Consider the following 14,229-nt stretch of genomic DNA (forward strand, 5'->3'; position numbering starts at 1 on the left):
CTTCGGCTGGAAGAGTCAAAATGTAACCCCCAGTCCAGATTTAAGGCCTGTGATGAAGTCCTGGCTGCTTCCCACATGGACTGGTCTTCCCTCTCGTCTGCAGTGGGGTCCTGGGCCCCTCAGTCCGGCACCAACAAGCAAACACCCGACTACACAGAGGCCGTGCACTTCCAAAGGTCCTACTCAACTGCTTCTACTTTCAAATCACAACCAGAGCCAAACCAAAGTACTGAAAGAAGGTCCTAAGGGTGCGTTTACTGGAAGTCCCTACCCAAGGTGCCACATCATCAGAAACGGGGCAGGCCCGGTGGGCAACCTCAGCTGCTGAAGACCGTCCCTAAGCACCTCTCAGCTATGTGCATTTCCACCTGTAACTTCGGACTTTCCCAGGCCGTCAGGAAGCAAGCTCTCCACTCTCTGGATGGACCTGGGGGAAGTTCTGTTTTGGAGTTGTTGTTTTCTCATACTGGGGAAGGAACCCAGAGTGCTCTACAACTGAGCCACCTCCCCAACCCTTTTATTTTTTTATTTCGAGACAGGGCCTCACTAAGTTACCCAGGCTGGCCTCACACTTCTAATCCTCCTGCCTTGGCCTCCTGAGTCACGAGGATTACAGGCGTGGTCACCATGCCTGCCCAGGAAAAGTTCTGTTTTTAAATAAAGACCCTCCCCTCTCTAAGGCATCTTCCACCCCCATCAGCCCCTCCAATCACCCCCATAATGACAGGCTGGGAAACGGCTGCAATGGGGACTGCTTGACTAGAAGGTGAAGACCAGACTCTAAAAGCAGGCAAAGTTCAGCCCGAGCCCAGGCTGCCAAGCCCTGGGGTCCAGGCTCCCAGGGACGGTCTTCCTCAGACTGGCAGCAGTGCCACCTGTCCCGCTGCCAGGGCACCAAACAGCAAAAATCCCTCCAACCCAGGGCCCCACCCTGAAGCAGCTTCCCTAGAACCAACCAAACCAGGAGTCAGAAGACTGCACTGGCCTGCTCCCCAGAGGACATGACGGGCACTGGGTGGAACTCACCCTGGGGAAGTGGCGCGTCACCTCTTGTGGGCCAGAGCTGGGGACCTGGGGGCGGCGGGGCTGGGGATGGCGCCCAGAACCCGGTGCGCTCTAGCCGATCGCTCTACCTCGGAGCTGCACCCCCTGCCCAATCCAGGGATTTCCAGCCCCACCAGAAGGGGGAAAGGCTCTGTGGCGGAGCCTGCTCCTCTGGGCAGCTGGGGGACAGTGACCCTGGACCCACCCCCCCAGGCTGGGTGGGACCCTGGCTCAGCCACCAGCAGGCGCCTCTCCTTTCTAAATGCCTTTAATGCTTTCCAGGAGGTGACAGCTTGCTGATGGAAGGAAGCTGCTGATGGCCGGGGGCGCCCGGGCCTGTCCCCACCCCTTCCTCCAGAGACACTCAGAAGGGACTGTGTCCCCCCAGAAGCCCCGTCTCGTGCGGTAGATCATCTCCAGTGTGGCCCTGACTCCTGCTCCCCACAAAGTCTCCCACATGCTCAGGAGAAGGGGTGCTTCTGGGTCCCCTAGGAGCTGACGACGTGCCCAGACCAGGTCTCGTGCTTGGTGCCCGGTGCCAGGTGGGTGATGACCACCTCTACGGCCTGCAGCTTCTCGTTCTTGGGCGGGATGGAACACATCTTATAGGTAACCTCGTCGCCTTCCACAGGAACGTACTCCCCTTCCACACTGCGGGAGCAGGAGGAGAGCAGGCAGTCAGAGCCCAGCCAAGGAGAGCCCACGCCACGCCCCCCAAGACCTCAGCACCCCACTGTCAGAGGCCCCCTTCCAAAGGGACCGCCGTGAGGCCTTCCACCCTGTGCCCAGCCTCAGGTCTTGGCCAAGGAGCCCCAACCCACCAGCCCCTTCCCAGGGCTCCCAGCCGAGCCTCTGCTGGACTCCCAGACACTCAGAGAGCCTTCCAGAAAGTCCCTGTGACCCCTCAAGCTAGTCCCAGGAGGGCTTCTCTCCCTTGTGACCATCCCCAGAAAGGTCCCCCTCTTGTCTCGAGGACACGAGTCACCGTCTCATGGCAAGGCTGGTATCCTGCTGCTGCTCAAGGAGACCCCAGGAGGAAAATCCCCTTCGGACCCTGAACGCCAGGGCCAGCCAGCTCCCCCAGAACTGGGCTGCTTTATTAGACAGTCCATGTGCTTTCTGTGTTTGATTTGGCCACCAGGAAGCTCAGGAATAAAGCCGCAGCCCAGGTCTTGCAGTAAATCCAGATGGCACGGCTTCTCCGTCGTTCCTGGGTGCCCCCAAACCCATGTCTTCCTAACTTTTTTGTAAACCACGAGACATTCTTTCTGAAAAGAGGCAGCCTGTAAACACAGTTGCACACCCACGTACACAGTGCAATGCTTCAGCAGTCCCCTCCTGTCTGCGCTGCAGAGGGCCCTTTAATACCCCTGTCATGCAGGCATGCTGTGGGAGGGGCAGGGCTGATGCTCCCTAGCAGCAGACAACAGGGGCCCAGTTACTTTTGTTTGTTTTGAGGGGTGCCGGGGATTGAACCCGGGGCACTTGACCACTGAGCCACATCCCAACCCTATTTTGTATTTTATTAGAGTCAGGGTCTCACTGAGTTGCTTAGCACCTTGCTAAATTGCTGAGGCTGGCTTTGAACTTGTGATCCTCCTACCTCTGCCTCCCCAGCTGCTGGGATTACAGGCGTGAACGACCACACCTGGCCTATTTTTGGTTTGATTTTGTTTTTGTTTGGTACTAAGGATTGAGTCCAGGGCGCTCAGCCACTGAGCCACATTCTCAGCACTTTGGTTTTCTTTATTTTTTAGGTACTGGTGATTCAACTCAGAGGCCCTTAACCACTGAGCCATATCCACAACCCTATTTAGTGTTTTATTTACAGACAGGGTCTCCCTGAGTTGCTTAATGCCTTGCTTTTTGCAGAGGCTGGCTTTGAAGTTGCGATCCTCCTTCCTCAGTCTCCCGAGCCACTGGGATTATGGGCGTGCATCACCATGCCCACCCACCATGTATTTTTTATTTTGAGACAGGGTCTCACTGCATTGCTAAGGGATCCTCCTGCCTCAGCCTCCCAAGTCAGAGGGATCCTAGGCGCCCGCCACAGCACCTGGCAGGGCCCCACGCCTTCCAGGTCTGCTGTGTGGAGTGGCCCCCTCAGTTCCCTCTCTCGGCTCCAGCCCCAAAATTGAAAAAAAAAAAAATGGGGGGTTGGGAAGTGCTTAGGCCAGGAGTGCAGTTAAGAGTCCCGGCACATCCCAAGGCTGCAGGGCCAGCTGTGGGGATGGGCTGCGGGGCACTCCCAGCCCTGAGGACGTGGGGCCGCCCTGGGCTCCCCAAGGGCTTCCAGACACTCAGGAAGGAAGGACGTCAAAGAGCAAGTGGCAGGAGAAAGGGTCCAGCCCCCAACTTCCTTCCTGGAGTCCCCCGGCTCACCGGGCCACTTCCCCTGAACCAGGCAGGAAGCTGCCTCCCAGGGGTGCCCCCAACTGACCGGCTTCGCTGGGCGCTCAGGTGCACCCAGCAGCTCCAGAGCCCCGCACACCCGTCCACCCTGGGCACCGTGGCCGGGGAGACGCTCACAAAAGCCAATGCACTGTTCACAGGCGTACCCAGTCGCTGTGACACACACACACACACACACACGCACACACACACACACGCACACACGCAGCTGCCTTCAATCTGTCTCACGGCCCCACCAACATACACACAGGGACAGTCAGAGCTGGTCACGGGCAGAGTTCCACACGCCTGGCCACATGTCCTCACACCCAGTGCCCCACCTGGCCCAGCCCAGGGCTGCCCAGACCTGCTGCTGACTCACTCGGAGATGTGCAGGAAGATGTCGGGGCCACCGTCAGCGGGGGTGATGAAGCCGTGGCCCTTGGACCGGCAGAAGCACTTGCAGACTCCTTTGTAGACAGGGCCCTGCGAAGCCCGCACCGTCCTGACGGGAGAAGGAGGTGCAAGAGGCCCCCTCAGCCCCCGGACAGCCACCCACTCTCCTGGGACACACCCAGCTCATCCCAGCCCTGCCCACAGCTGTGCCCAAGGAGCCGCCATGTACACTCACACAGGTTGTGCATAATTACAGAGCAGGCTGCACTCACGGGGCCCGCAACCTGCACCTGCCAAGCGCTGTGTGGGTCTCCTGCAGCCCTGTGGCCACCAGGCGCTGTGCCCCTGTGCAGCTGACTGCAATGACCTTGACGCCCCAGGATTTCCCACCCCGCTTGTGGCCCTTCTCATGGACAGAGCAGTGTCCTCAGAGCTCGGACAGAAGGTCCTCACCACCAGCCCTTACCCCCTTCCCAAGACTCCCCAAGGGTTTCGGAGGCCCAACTGTGGCTGGACAGTGGACCTCTGGCCCTGGGCAAGAGCGCCATCTCAGGAAGTGTCCCCAGGCAGCACGAGACTCACGCCGAGAAGGTCCTTGTCCGGCGAGTGGGCAGCGGGCTGGGGACCACGTTGCCTCTCAGAGGAGATGGTGACCGATCTCGGGCCCCAGAGGTGTCCAGCAGCCCGATCGAAGCCTGATGCGTGGGGGGCTGTGGCGGCGGGGGAGGCTCAGATGACATTGCTGACCTGGAGAGAGACGGGGAGCTCTCAGGGGTCAGACCTTGGAGGTGGGGCCGAACACATCCTCCTCTCCACATCTGAGGGGGCCGTCCGAGACTCGAATCGGCCCCCTTGACCATCACCGTGCCACCCCAGTGGGCCAGGTGCCTGCTCAGGGCTCCTACGTGGCCGCAGGCCTCCCTCTGTCACCGATCACCCCCAGGACGAGGTCAGTGACAAAGGCGGCCTTGGTCCCCTTTGTCCCGCCTCCCTCCCCTTCACGGCACAGACCTGGGCCTACTTGGGACATTTGGCAGGTGCCGTGAAGGGGAGGGAGGCCAGGAACCCTCCGCCAGTGAGGCCACTCCCCCTGACAGACACTCCTGGTGCCCTACTGTGTGCCAGGGCTGCGGGGAAAGGGCAAACAGGTCCACTTCAGGAGGCCGAGGAGCAGAGCGCTCAAACCCCAGCACACGGCCCCGAGGGGCTGCCCCAGCCTGCACCCAGAGAAGGGAGGCCCGGCAGGCTCACCCAGAGACCTCCGGAGAGTTCCAAAGGCAGTGTCCACCAGGCCCTTGGGCAGATCCAGGGACTCAGAGCACGCTGCGCTGGCCCAGCCACCAGCCTGCGAGGCAGGCCCGCCATGCCGCCTGCCTCCCCAGGAAGCAGCACCCGGGCGGCCCAGCAGGAGGCCGCTCCACAGCTGCACCCTGGCAGTTAGCAACTTGGTGGTAAGTGGGACCCGGCTCTGTGCCCAAAACCCGGGACGGGACGTGGAGGTGCCGCCTCCAGCCAGCCTCGGCTCAGGGCCAAGGAAAAGAGCCACGACCCCAGGTCAGGGGCCCTGGGTCAAGTCCCTTCCACACTGGAGAAGGGGCAGCGATGGGCCTCACTCACGCCTGCTCAGGAGCAGAGGAAGACACTGCCAGGTGGCCCGGGGCAGGCCTGAGCTCAAAAGTCCCCTCGAGTCCACGGGCAGGTGGACTGAAGCAACCCGGGTGGGCTTCATTAGGATACGAACCATCTGGAGCATCCCACCTCTCCGCCTGGGAACCAAAGTTTCCAGCTACTTGTGGCAGGAAGCTCTGACGCCCAGACCCCGATCACCACTGCCCGTGGTGACTCTAGGCCCCCATGCCCAGGCCACCTAAGACCCAGGCCTCCGTCCTCGGGGGAAAGGGAGGTTCCACTTCCAAAGGAGACAGCCTCCGACACTCCCCTCAGTTCTGCCGGGCTGGGAGAGGAGGGGGCCGGCTGGCCTTCTTCAGGGAGTGACATAGCTACCTCCTGACCCTTCTCCGCTGCAGCCGCAGCCAAGCAGGACCACGCGTCCAGGGAGCCCCCACCTCGGACAGGCCCGCTGCTGGGCTGGAGGTCAGGGCTCCGGCATGAGCCAGCAGTACAGGTCACAGAGTCCTAGAATGTTCCCACGACTGGAGTTCTGGGAGGGAGGGGGGTCCAGGGAGGGGAGGGGACGGGAGGACCCCCTCGGGCCTCCTGGGACAGCGAGTGGGACCACAATGACCCGGTGGCTCCAGTGTAAGGTGGGGAGCTGCCCTCCACCCTACAAAGCAAAGCCTCCGCCCACCCCTGTCTTTTAGAATCGAGGCCCACCTGACTTCAAATTCTATCACCTGCCGTCTGTGTGATCTTGAGCAAGTTACTTAACCTCTCTCGACCTCTGTTTCTGTGTCTGGTAAATGCAAATTACAACAGTCCTGAATTCACACCATCATCATGAAGTTGGAACAAACAAATGTGTGCTCAACGTGGGGCACAAATCTTCCCAGAACGAGTAAGCAGCAACGGTCAGCTGTAACGGCCATCATAAAGTCGCTCAACAAATGGATGCCCGTGCCAGGCCTTGTTCAGGACACTGGAGACACAGGGCTGAACCTGGAGCCTGAGAACAAACAGGTGAATAAAGCCATCAACAGGTTGTCACCGACTGCTGAAAGGCCGCACGCAGGCAGGCAGAGGGGACAGAATGCGATGGGCAGAGAGGGGGTGCGCCTGCCTGGGGGGGCCTGCTGGGCCTGGAGCTGAGAGCCACTTAGTCCCCTGAAGGAGGAGGAAGAAAGGCCCCGAGGTTCATGTGACCCCATGTGACCAAGGCCAGCAGGAAGGCTCTGGGGAGGGATGCTGGGTGAAAGTGGGTGGGGAGGGCAGCCCCTCTGTCCACACATGCCCACGCCATGCTCCCTGGATTGACCAAACAGGCCCCAAACAAGGGAGCCCCTTCTTTCTCCACCTCAGCCCTCTCACTTCCCAAATGTGCCCCGCAGGGCTGGGGGCACACCTCAGTGGTACAACTGTCCCCACAGGTAGGACAACCTGGGTCCAATCCCCAGCACCACAAAAAGGCAGCTGGAGCCAAATGCATCCAGTCCCCCTGAGATGCCACTGGAAACCCATGTTCCTCAGGGGAGCTATGTGGGGACCACACAGGGGCTCGCCCCCCACTCCTGGCTTCTCAGGGCCCTGGGCTAAGTCCTGCATCACCCTAACCCTAAGGCACCGGGAGTGCGAGGGATGGGAAGGCCCAGGAGCCACCTGGAACAGCCGAACAGGGCCGGCAGGGGGAGCACATGGACGGCCTCCCTGTGGGGACAGCTGGGTCAGAGTCCATCTGTATAGGGGCTGTGCAGCCAGCTAGTCACCCAGAAGCACCCCCAGGTGGGCATGCGACTGCCCTAGCCCCACCCACCAGCATGGGTGGCTTCCTGCTGCCAGCTGCTCCCCGCAACACCAAGGGTGGCCTTGGAGCCCGGAGCACAAGGCAGGGCTGACCTCCACGACCAGCCACGCCCCCTCCCAGTCCCCCCAGCAGCAGGGGGTGAGGCTGAAGCTCAGGCTGCAGCAGGCTCAGGGCCTGAGGGGGGCCCCTGCCTGGAACAAACTTGGACCAAATGTCATGGCCATGGCAGGTCACGACTGCCGGGCTGTGTGCACACGTGCTGGTGTGCGTGCACGCGTGGGGGGTGTCCGCATGTGCTTGTGTGAGTGTACATCTGCACAAGTACAGGGGGGTGCGCCCATGTGTAGGGTGTCTGCACACGGGCACCCACACGCATGCACGCAGACTGGGTGGTTCCTGGCCTCCAGCAGCGGGGCTCTGCAGGGCACCAGGGGACCGTGGATACCCCAACCTCCTCCTCTGCAGTCACGGGCCTCTGAGCCACCACTGAGCTAGAAACAGCCCAGGACACAGCCTGCTACCTGCCCCAGGGGGGCGCAGTGGGCGAGGTGAGCAGCTGGCCGCCTGCCCTTCAGTTCTGATGAGTGTCAAGGGCCCCGCAGACTGGTGGGCAGGAAGCCCTCCCCACCCTGACTGTCCCCAGGGAGGGGTTTGTCAGCTGGGCTTTTACCCTGAGAATCAGAGGCAGAGGGGGCCTCAGCCTAAAATAGCCTGGGAATTTTCCATAATCCCTACAGCTCCTCTTGGAAGGTTCTGGGATTTCAGACGGGTACTGGCACTGGTCTGCGGCCTGCCTGACCCCCACCTGGCCCACACCCACACCTGGAGCTGAGGGCCCGACCATGCAGAGCCCTGTTAACCACCTGCAGGTCCTGCTCCTGCCCTGGCCTGGAGGCCCACCAGCCGCCCGCAGGAGGAGCCTCTGGAGCCAAGGACCAGGTGCTCATCCCAGGAGGGAGCTGGAGGGGCCATCAGCCACTCCAACAGCCACCCGGCGTTCAGGTCACCAGGCGCCCTTCTTGCTGCCTCAGACCCTTCCCTGAAGCAGATGACGCAGGAGTGCACTGGAGCTTGGCTCAGGTCAGACGTCCACTCCTGGGCAAAGCTGACCTCTCCCCGCCTGCCTCACAAAAGGCGGGCATCGGAACCTTCCATGGGTCTCTGGCTGGGAAGGCCAGGGCTGGGTACCCTGCCAGCCACCTCGCAGCCCATGGTGTGGACACTCTGGCAGGTGGGGTGGACGCAAAGCCACACTGGGAAGCGGGCAGGGCAGGCTGCAGGGCCCGCTGTGGGGGCAGAGGGCTGTGCTGTTACTCACCCAAAGCCGCTGCCCTCTGGCCCGTGTGGGCTCCAGGGGACACCTACACACACGACCTAGATTAATCTTCACATGAACCCAACAGGGAGGCACTGCCACCAGCCATGTTTCCCAGATGAGGACCCAGGCACAGGGGGCTAAGTCAGGGCTGTGCGCTCTTCAGTGGGTTCAAATGCAGATTCTGATTCTCAGGTGACGGTGGCGTCTGAGGTGCTGGGTAGAGAACCCCTCTAGAGGAGGTATATTCCCCGTCCCCACCCCCAGTCTGCATGTCTAAGGGACTCCCAGGGAGGGAGTGGCACTGGTCCATGGGGTGATTCTCTTGCCCAGCAAAACCGCAGGACTGGGGCCAGCCTCTAGAATGATGGCACAGTCAGCCCCACTGAGCCAGGGCTGGCAGAACTGGCCTAGAGCACCCGGGCGGGGGGGGGGGGGTGTCAGCTGACCTGGGACAGAGGGGTCCCTGGAAGCAAGGCCGAGAATGAGCCAGAGGTTGACGCAGCAGCGGGGCTCAGCCACACTCTGCTCCATTGTTGAGCAGGGGTCTGGTGAGGGTGGAGAAAGGGGAGGCACAGGGACAGCAGGGGTGGGCGGGCCTCCTCAGCTGCAGCCCGCGCCCAGCCCCCCCACTCCCTGCTGACATGACTGTGAAGAGGCCAGAAGCCTGAAGAGGAGCTTTCCAGGACCCCAAGGCAGCCCCTCCAGCATCACCAGCCTTCTGACCCCCCATGAGCACCCCAAAAGCCTTGACCATCCAGGCGACAGAGTTACCCACTGCCCCACAAGGCACTCAACCAGGAGGCCTCCAGGGACAGCGGATCCATCATGCACAGAACCCTGCCCTGCAGGTCTGTCCCCATCTACTCCTTCCTGTTTGATCCTTTCCTCGATCTGCTCTTCCACACCGCTGCAACCTCTGGCAAGCAACCCTGCCTCAGTTTCCCCAACTGTCCACTGGAATGATGCAGCATCCTGGGGTGCGGATGTGTGGACGGTGCGATGACCGTGTCCAGTCAACATCAATGCGCTGGCAAGGTGCAGCTGTGAGGCGCGGTTGAGCTGAAGAGCCTTCCCTCCCATTCCTGCCCCTGTGTGTGGGACGGAAACCAAATGCCCTCAGTCTGCCACTCAGCAGGACAAACAGGCTGTCCCCCTCCCCCTCACCTCCACTGCAGGACCCAAGGACCAAGGCCTAACTCAGCTCATCTGATCCCAAGCATCTACTCCCGTGAGGGGCGACCAGGCCAGTGCTGCTGACAAGGGACACATGGGTCAGCATGGAGAATCCACTGGCATTCAGGCAGCCCCAGGAGCGGATGGCCCAGAGATGGACCTGCTGAGCCGGGTCTGAAAAGATCTTTTAATGGGTGCAGAGTCCAGGCCGAGGACTCCAGAGGGGCAAAGGCCCAGAGCGAGGGAAGCTGTAGAGGCAGTGGGGGTAAATCACAGGAAGCCTCTTGAAAAGTTGGTGGCTTATGGTAAATGACAATGGGGACATCAGAGGACAATTTTAAGCAGGAGGGTTGAATTTGAAGCTATTGTTTTTACAACCACCATCTGGCTTCGGCTTGGCCATCATATTAGAAGGGCAAGATGAGACATCAAAAGAGACTTGGGAAATATCAAAACAGCGGGAGAGTGGACCTAGCGTTTCTCCGGCCTGGGCTAGCCCTTTTAATCCTACGCACCCATTTTTGCTAGGAGAAGTTCTATCCCCAATCTGCAGACCAGGATTCCAGAGGCCTCCTGTTTTGCAACGAGACACCTCCACCTCTAAGAACCGAGGCCCGGCCTGGGGCGGAGCGGGCTGCCCTTCACTTCTCCCAGGACACGCACCCACTCCAACCCCCCAAAAGCTGTGGGCCCAGAACTTTGCTTTTTTTAAATTTAAAAATTAATGTTGCATCTCCGACCTGCGCACCTGGGTGGCCAGCGCCGCGCTGGAGAGGGGGCCTGGACTCGCGGATGAAGTTTTTCTCCTCCGTCTAGTCGTCCCCCCACCACCCTCCGGCGCAAAAACACCAGCGAGCGCGCGCCGCGGTCCCTCCTCCCCCAGATGCCGCCAATCGCACGGCGCCAGGGCGGCTCCCCCGCCGGGCCTGGCCGCCGTCCCACCCGCGAGCCCACAGCTGTGCGGCCAGGCCCGGCAGGGAGCTGGCTCCGCCTCCCGCGCGCGGCGCCCCCCGCGCCCACCCCCCGCACCACGAGTCACCCCATTCACGCTCCAGCCCACAGGCAAGAGCGGTGGCGGGGACCGGGAGCGCGTCCCCAGCGCGCAGAAAACAGGTGGCCGGGCGGGAAGTGCTGCCCGACGTTCGCCTCCGATCCCTCCAGCTGCGGCCACACCCACCCCTTCCTCCCGGGGAGAGGACCCGCGCTTCCCAGCCAGACCCCGGAGGCCGGGCATCTCGCAGGGGCTGGGAGGAACTGGCCCGGAGCCCAAAGCCGGGAGCCAGAAGACCCCGCACGGGGGGCTGGCGGGGGGCAGCACCAGCGGGGGAGGCCGCGGCCCCGTCCCTGCGCTCCCGGGGCTCGCGTGGGGAGCCCCAGGCCCCTCGCGGGGTCCCGGAAAAGCCTCGTACCTGGCTGCGCGTTCCGCTGCGCCCGCGGCTGGGATCCGACTGCGAGAGCCGAGCGGGCCGGGGGCGGGGCGGGGCGGGGCGCCGAGGCCACGCCCCCCGGGCTCCCGCCAATGGGCCGGGGCCAGGCCCGCGGCGCTGGACCTTTGTGTGGGCAGGGGAACGCCTGGACCCGACGCGGGGCTGGCCCACCCGGAGGGACCCCGCCGTCCCCGCCCCGCTGCGCCGCGCCCGCGGTGGAACCCTGGCCCCGGGGAGTGGAGAGCCGCACCGTCGCCAGCCGCGCCAGCCTGTCCCCACCTGCCCGGGGCTCCCCGTCCAGATGAGCCGGCCCTGGGTTTTAGCAGAAAGGACGAGATTAAGGAAAGACTAGACAAAAGGGAAACAAACTAGCAAAACACCGAGGGAGGAACCGAGAGAAATGAGCAGCCAAATCGGAAAACCGCGGGAGAGCAGTTGGTTCTCTCTCTCTCCCTCTCCCTCTCCCTCTCCCTCTCCCTCTCGTTTTTGTTTCTTTGTTTTTCTTTTTGTTTCCACTCCGTCCTTGAGTCCTCGATCTCAGGAGGCAAATGGTGTTGATCCTTTTGCAAGGTAGGAACCGAGGCTCTCGGAGGAGGTCACCTGCTGATGGTTGCGGCCCTTGAATGCGATCCCCGCCCCCAGGACCCGGGGGCGGGAGGGAGGAGAGGTATCCGGTGGCTCTCCTAAGCCACAAGCCCAGGAGTGGGGATGGCGCTGCAGTCCGCTGGAGATGCCATCCTGTGACCCCAGACTCCGCACCAGGCTGAGGCCCAGTGGTGGCAGACGCCCAGCAACAAAACCGACTGGGGGAGGCGCCCTCATGCTGCTGGCGGGAAAGGGAAATGGTAAAGCCACCGTGGAAAAGTCTAACGGACCTCGGACAATTACACCTAGAAGCACCCGACCTGCACACCCACTGCTAGGTATATGCCCAAGGAACCGAAAGTGTATGACCGCGCAAAAGCGGATATGTTCCCCGATCTTTATAGCAACATTATTGCTAATAGCTAAGGAGTGGGGCTGGGCACGGTGGCGCACACCTGTAATCCCAGCAGCTCCGGAGGCTGAGACAGGAGGAGTTCAAAGCCAGCCTCAGCAAAAGCGAGGCCATAAGTAACTCAGTGAGCCCTGTCTCTAAATAAAATACAACATAGGGCTGGAGATGTGGCTCAGTGGTTGAGTGCCCCTGAGTTCAGTTCCCTCCCCCGTACACACAAAAAAGAAAAACATTAGCTAAGGGTAGAGTACAGGGCTGGAGCTGTAACTCAGAGGTGCAAGGCCCAGGGTCAACCCGGATGTTCATCAGGTAATGAATGGATAAACAAATGATTGTGTATCTGTGCAACAGAAAATTATTTGATAATAAAAAGGAATGAGGACTGTCTCAAATTTTTAAAAAGGTTAGGGTTACTCAGTGGCAAAACACAGTGGCCACTGGGTTCATTCCCCAGGACAACCAATTATATATATATGAAGTATTGATTCAAAATGAGTGAACCTTGAAAACATGCTAAGTGAATGAAGGCAGACACAAAAAGACACACATATCCCATCTGATTCAAATGTATGATATGTCAAGATCATTGTACTGTCACATGTAACTAATTAAAACAAATAAAAAATAAAAAAAGACACACATAGATTTCATTGATACAAATATCCTGAATAAGCAAGTCCATGAAGACAGAAAGTAGATTAGGAGGCCTGGATTTGGGGCTTAGTAGTGGAGCGCTTGCCTAGCATGCAGGGGCCCTGGGTTCCATCCCCAGCAATGCAAAAAAAAAAAAAAAAAAAAAAAAAAGCCAGGGGTGGGAGTGGGGAATAGGGGCTGAGAGCCAGCAGTACTGGGTAAGACAAATGCTCCAAATTTGATCAAACCATAGTTGCACAACTCTGTGATTGTACTAAAACCATTGAATTATACACTTTCCATGGGTGAACTGTAACTGAAAACAGCTATAAATCAGACAAGGGACCCCCTGGGCAGGGGTGGGCAGTGACCATGGGATTCCAGTTTCTAGTAAGGTTCTGTCTCTCAATCTGGGGGCAGGGACACCCTGGGGTGGTTACTTTATGAAAATTCATCAGCCCAGGATAAATGATACATTTCGACACACTTTCATTTTTATTTTTAAAAATAGTTTTTGGTACTAAGGATTGAACCCAGGGGTTCTTCACCACAGAACTACACCCCTAACCCCTCTTCAGTTTTTATTCTGAGACGGGGGCTCGCTAAGTTGTTTAAGGCCTTGCTAAATTGCTAAGGCTGGCCCTGAACTTGCAATCCTCCTGCCTCAGCCTCCTGAGATGCTGGGATTGCAGATGCCATTGCACCTAGCAAAATATAAACTTTTCAAATACAGGTGAGTGCTAACAGGGCCCTCAGTGCCTACCGCATTCACCTAACCATTACCCTGACTCTATGGGTACCGTCCAGAATCTGGAGAGCAACCCCAGAGAAGATGCTGATCCTGCTCCCCTTGAGGCTCTGTCAAGACTGCATCAAGACGCCTTGGTGTGCACCATTCCTCCCCAGCACTGCAGCAGGGTAGGAATGTCTGTCTGTCCTTCCACAGAATGCTTCAAAGTGAATGTGTTCTTGTCCCATTGTACAGATAAAGAAACTCAGGTCTGAGGGCTGGGGATGTGGCTCAAGCAATAGCGCGCTCGCCTAGCATGTGTGCGGCCCGGGTTCAATCCTCAGCACCACATACAAAGATGTTGTGTCCGACAATAACTAAAAAAATAAATAAATATTTTAAAAATTCTCTCTCTCTCTCTCTCTCTCTCTCTCTCTCTCTCTCTCTCTCTCTCTCTCTCCCCTCTCTCTTAAAAAAAAAAAAAACCAAAGAAAGAAAGACACTCAGGTCTGCCTGCTGAGCTGCCCTGGGTGAACAGCCCTTCCTGGTCCATTGGCTTTTCTGAACCTCGGTTTCCTCATCTGTAAGACGATCAGATCATAGTGGGTGGTAAGGAGGTAAAAGCCGGAGGCCTTGGCTGGTCCCTGACACCCAGTAGGAGTTCAGCAAGCCTTGGATCCTTGGAATCCCTCCAGGGCAGTG

The 14,229-nt window shown here is 59.5% G+C and overlaps 1 protein-coding gene across 3 annotated transcripts; it reads right to left on the minus strand.

Annotated features, from left to right (window-relative positions):
• Nucleotides 1-1,296: 1,296 nt before the first annotated feature.
• On the minus strand, nt 1,297-11,217 carry Carhsp1 (calcium regulated heat stable protein 1). 3 transcript variants are annotated; one of them, XM_027940704.2, is made up of 4 exons: nt 11,150-11,217; nt 4,414-4,578; nt 3,818-3,940; nt 1,297-1,695 (listed from the first exon to the last, which is right to left on the minus strand). In XM_027940704.2, the coding sequence occupies exons 2-4, from the start codon at nt 4,569-4,571 to the stop codon at nt 1,533-1,535; spliced, it is 444 nt and encodes a 147-aa protein (XP_027796505.1). In that variant the 5' UTR covers nt 4,572-4,578; nt 11,150-11,217; the 3' UTR covers nt 1,297-1,532. The 3 variants fall into 3 exon arrangements, with proteins under 3 accessions (XP_027796505.1, XP_027796506.1, XP_027796507.1); XM_027940705.3 differs by lacking the exon at nt 11,150-11,217 and adding an exon at nt 6,166-6,457; XM_027940706.2 differs by lacking the exon at nt 11,150-11,217 and adding an exon at nt 5,083-5,217.
• Between the last annotated feature and the right edge of the window lie 3,012 nt (nt 11,218-14,229).

This window comes from Marmota flaviventris, chromosome 19 (assembly GCF_047511675.1).
Source record: "Marmota flaviventris isolate mMarFla1 chromosome 19, mMarFla1.hap1, whole genome shotgun sequence".
In the NCBI taxonomy this organism is placed as follows: domain Eukaryota; kingdom Metazoa; phylum Chordata; class Mammalia; order Rodentia; family Sciuridae; genus Marmota; species Marmota flaviventris.

Excerpts from the sequence above, each read along its gene's own strand:
- Carhsp1 (XM_027940704.2), bottom strand. The coding sequence starts at position 4,571 with ATGTCATCTGAGCCTCCCCCGCCGCCACAGCCCCCCACGCATCAGGCT. Across the intron at positions 3,941-4,413 it reads CGGACAAGGACCTTCTCGGC|GACGGTGCGGGCTTCGCAGG; the intron begins GTGAGTCTCGTG and ends TTCTCCCGTCAG. Across the intron at positions 1,696-3,817 it reads ATCTTCCTGCACATCTCCGA|TGTGGAAGGGGAGTACGTTC; the intron begins GTGAGTCAGCAG and ends CTGCTCCCGCAG.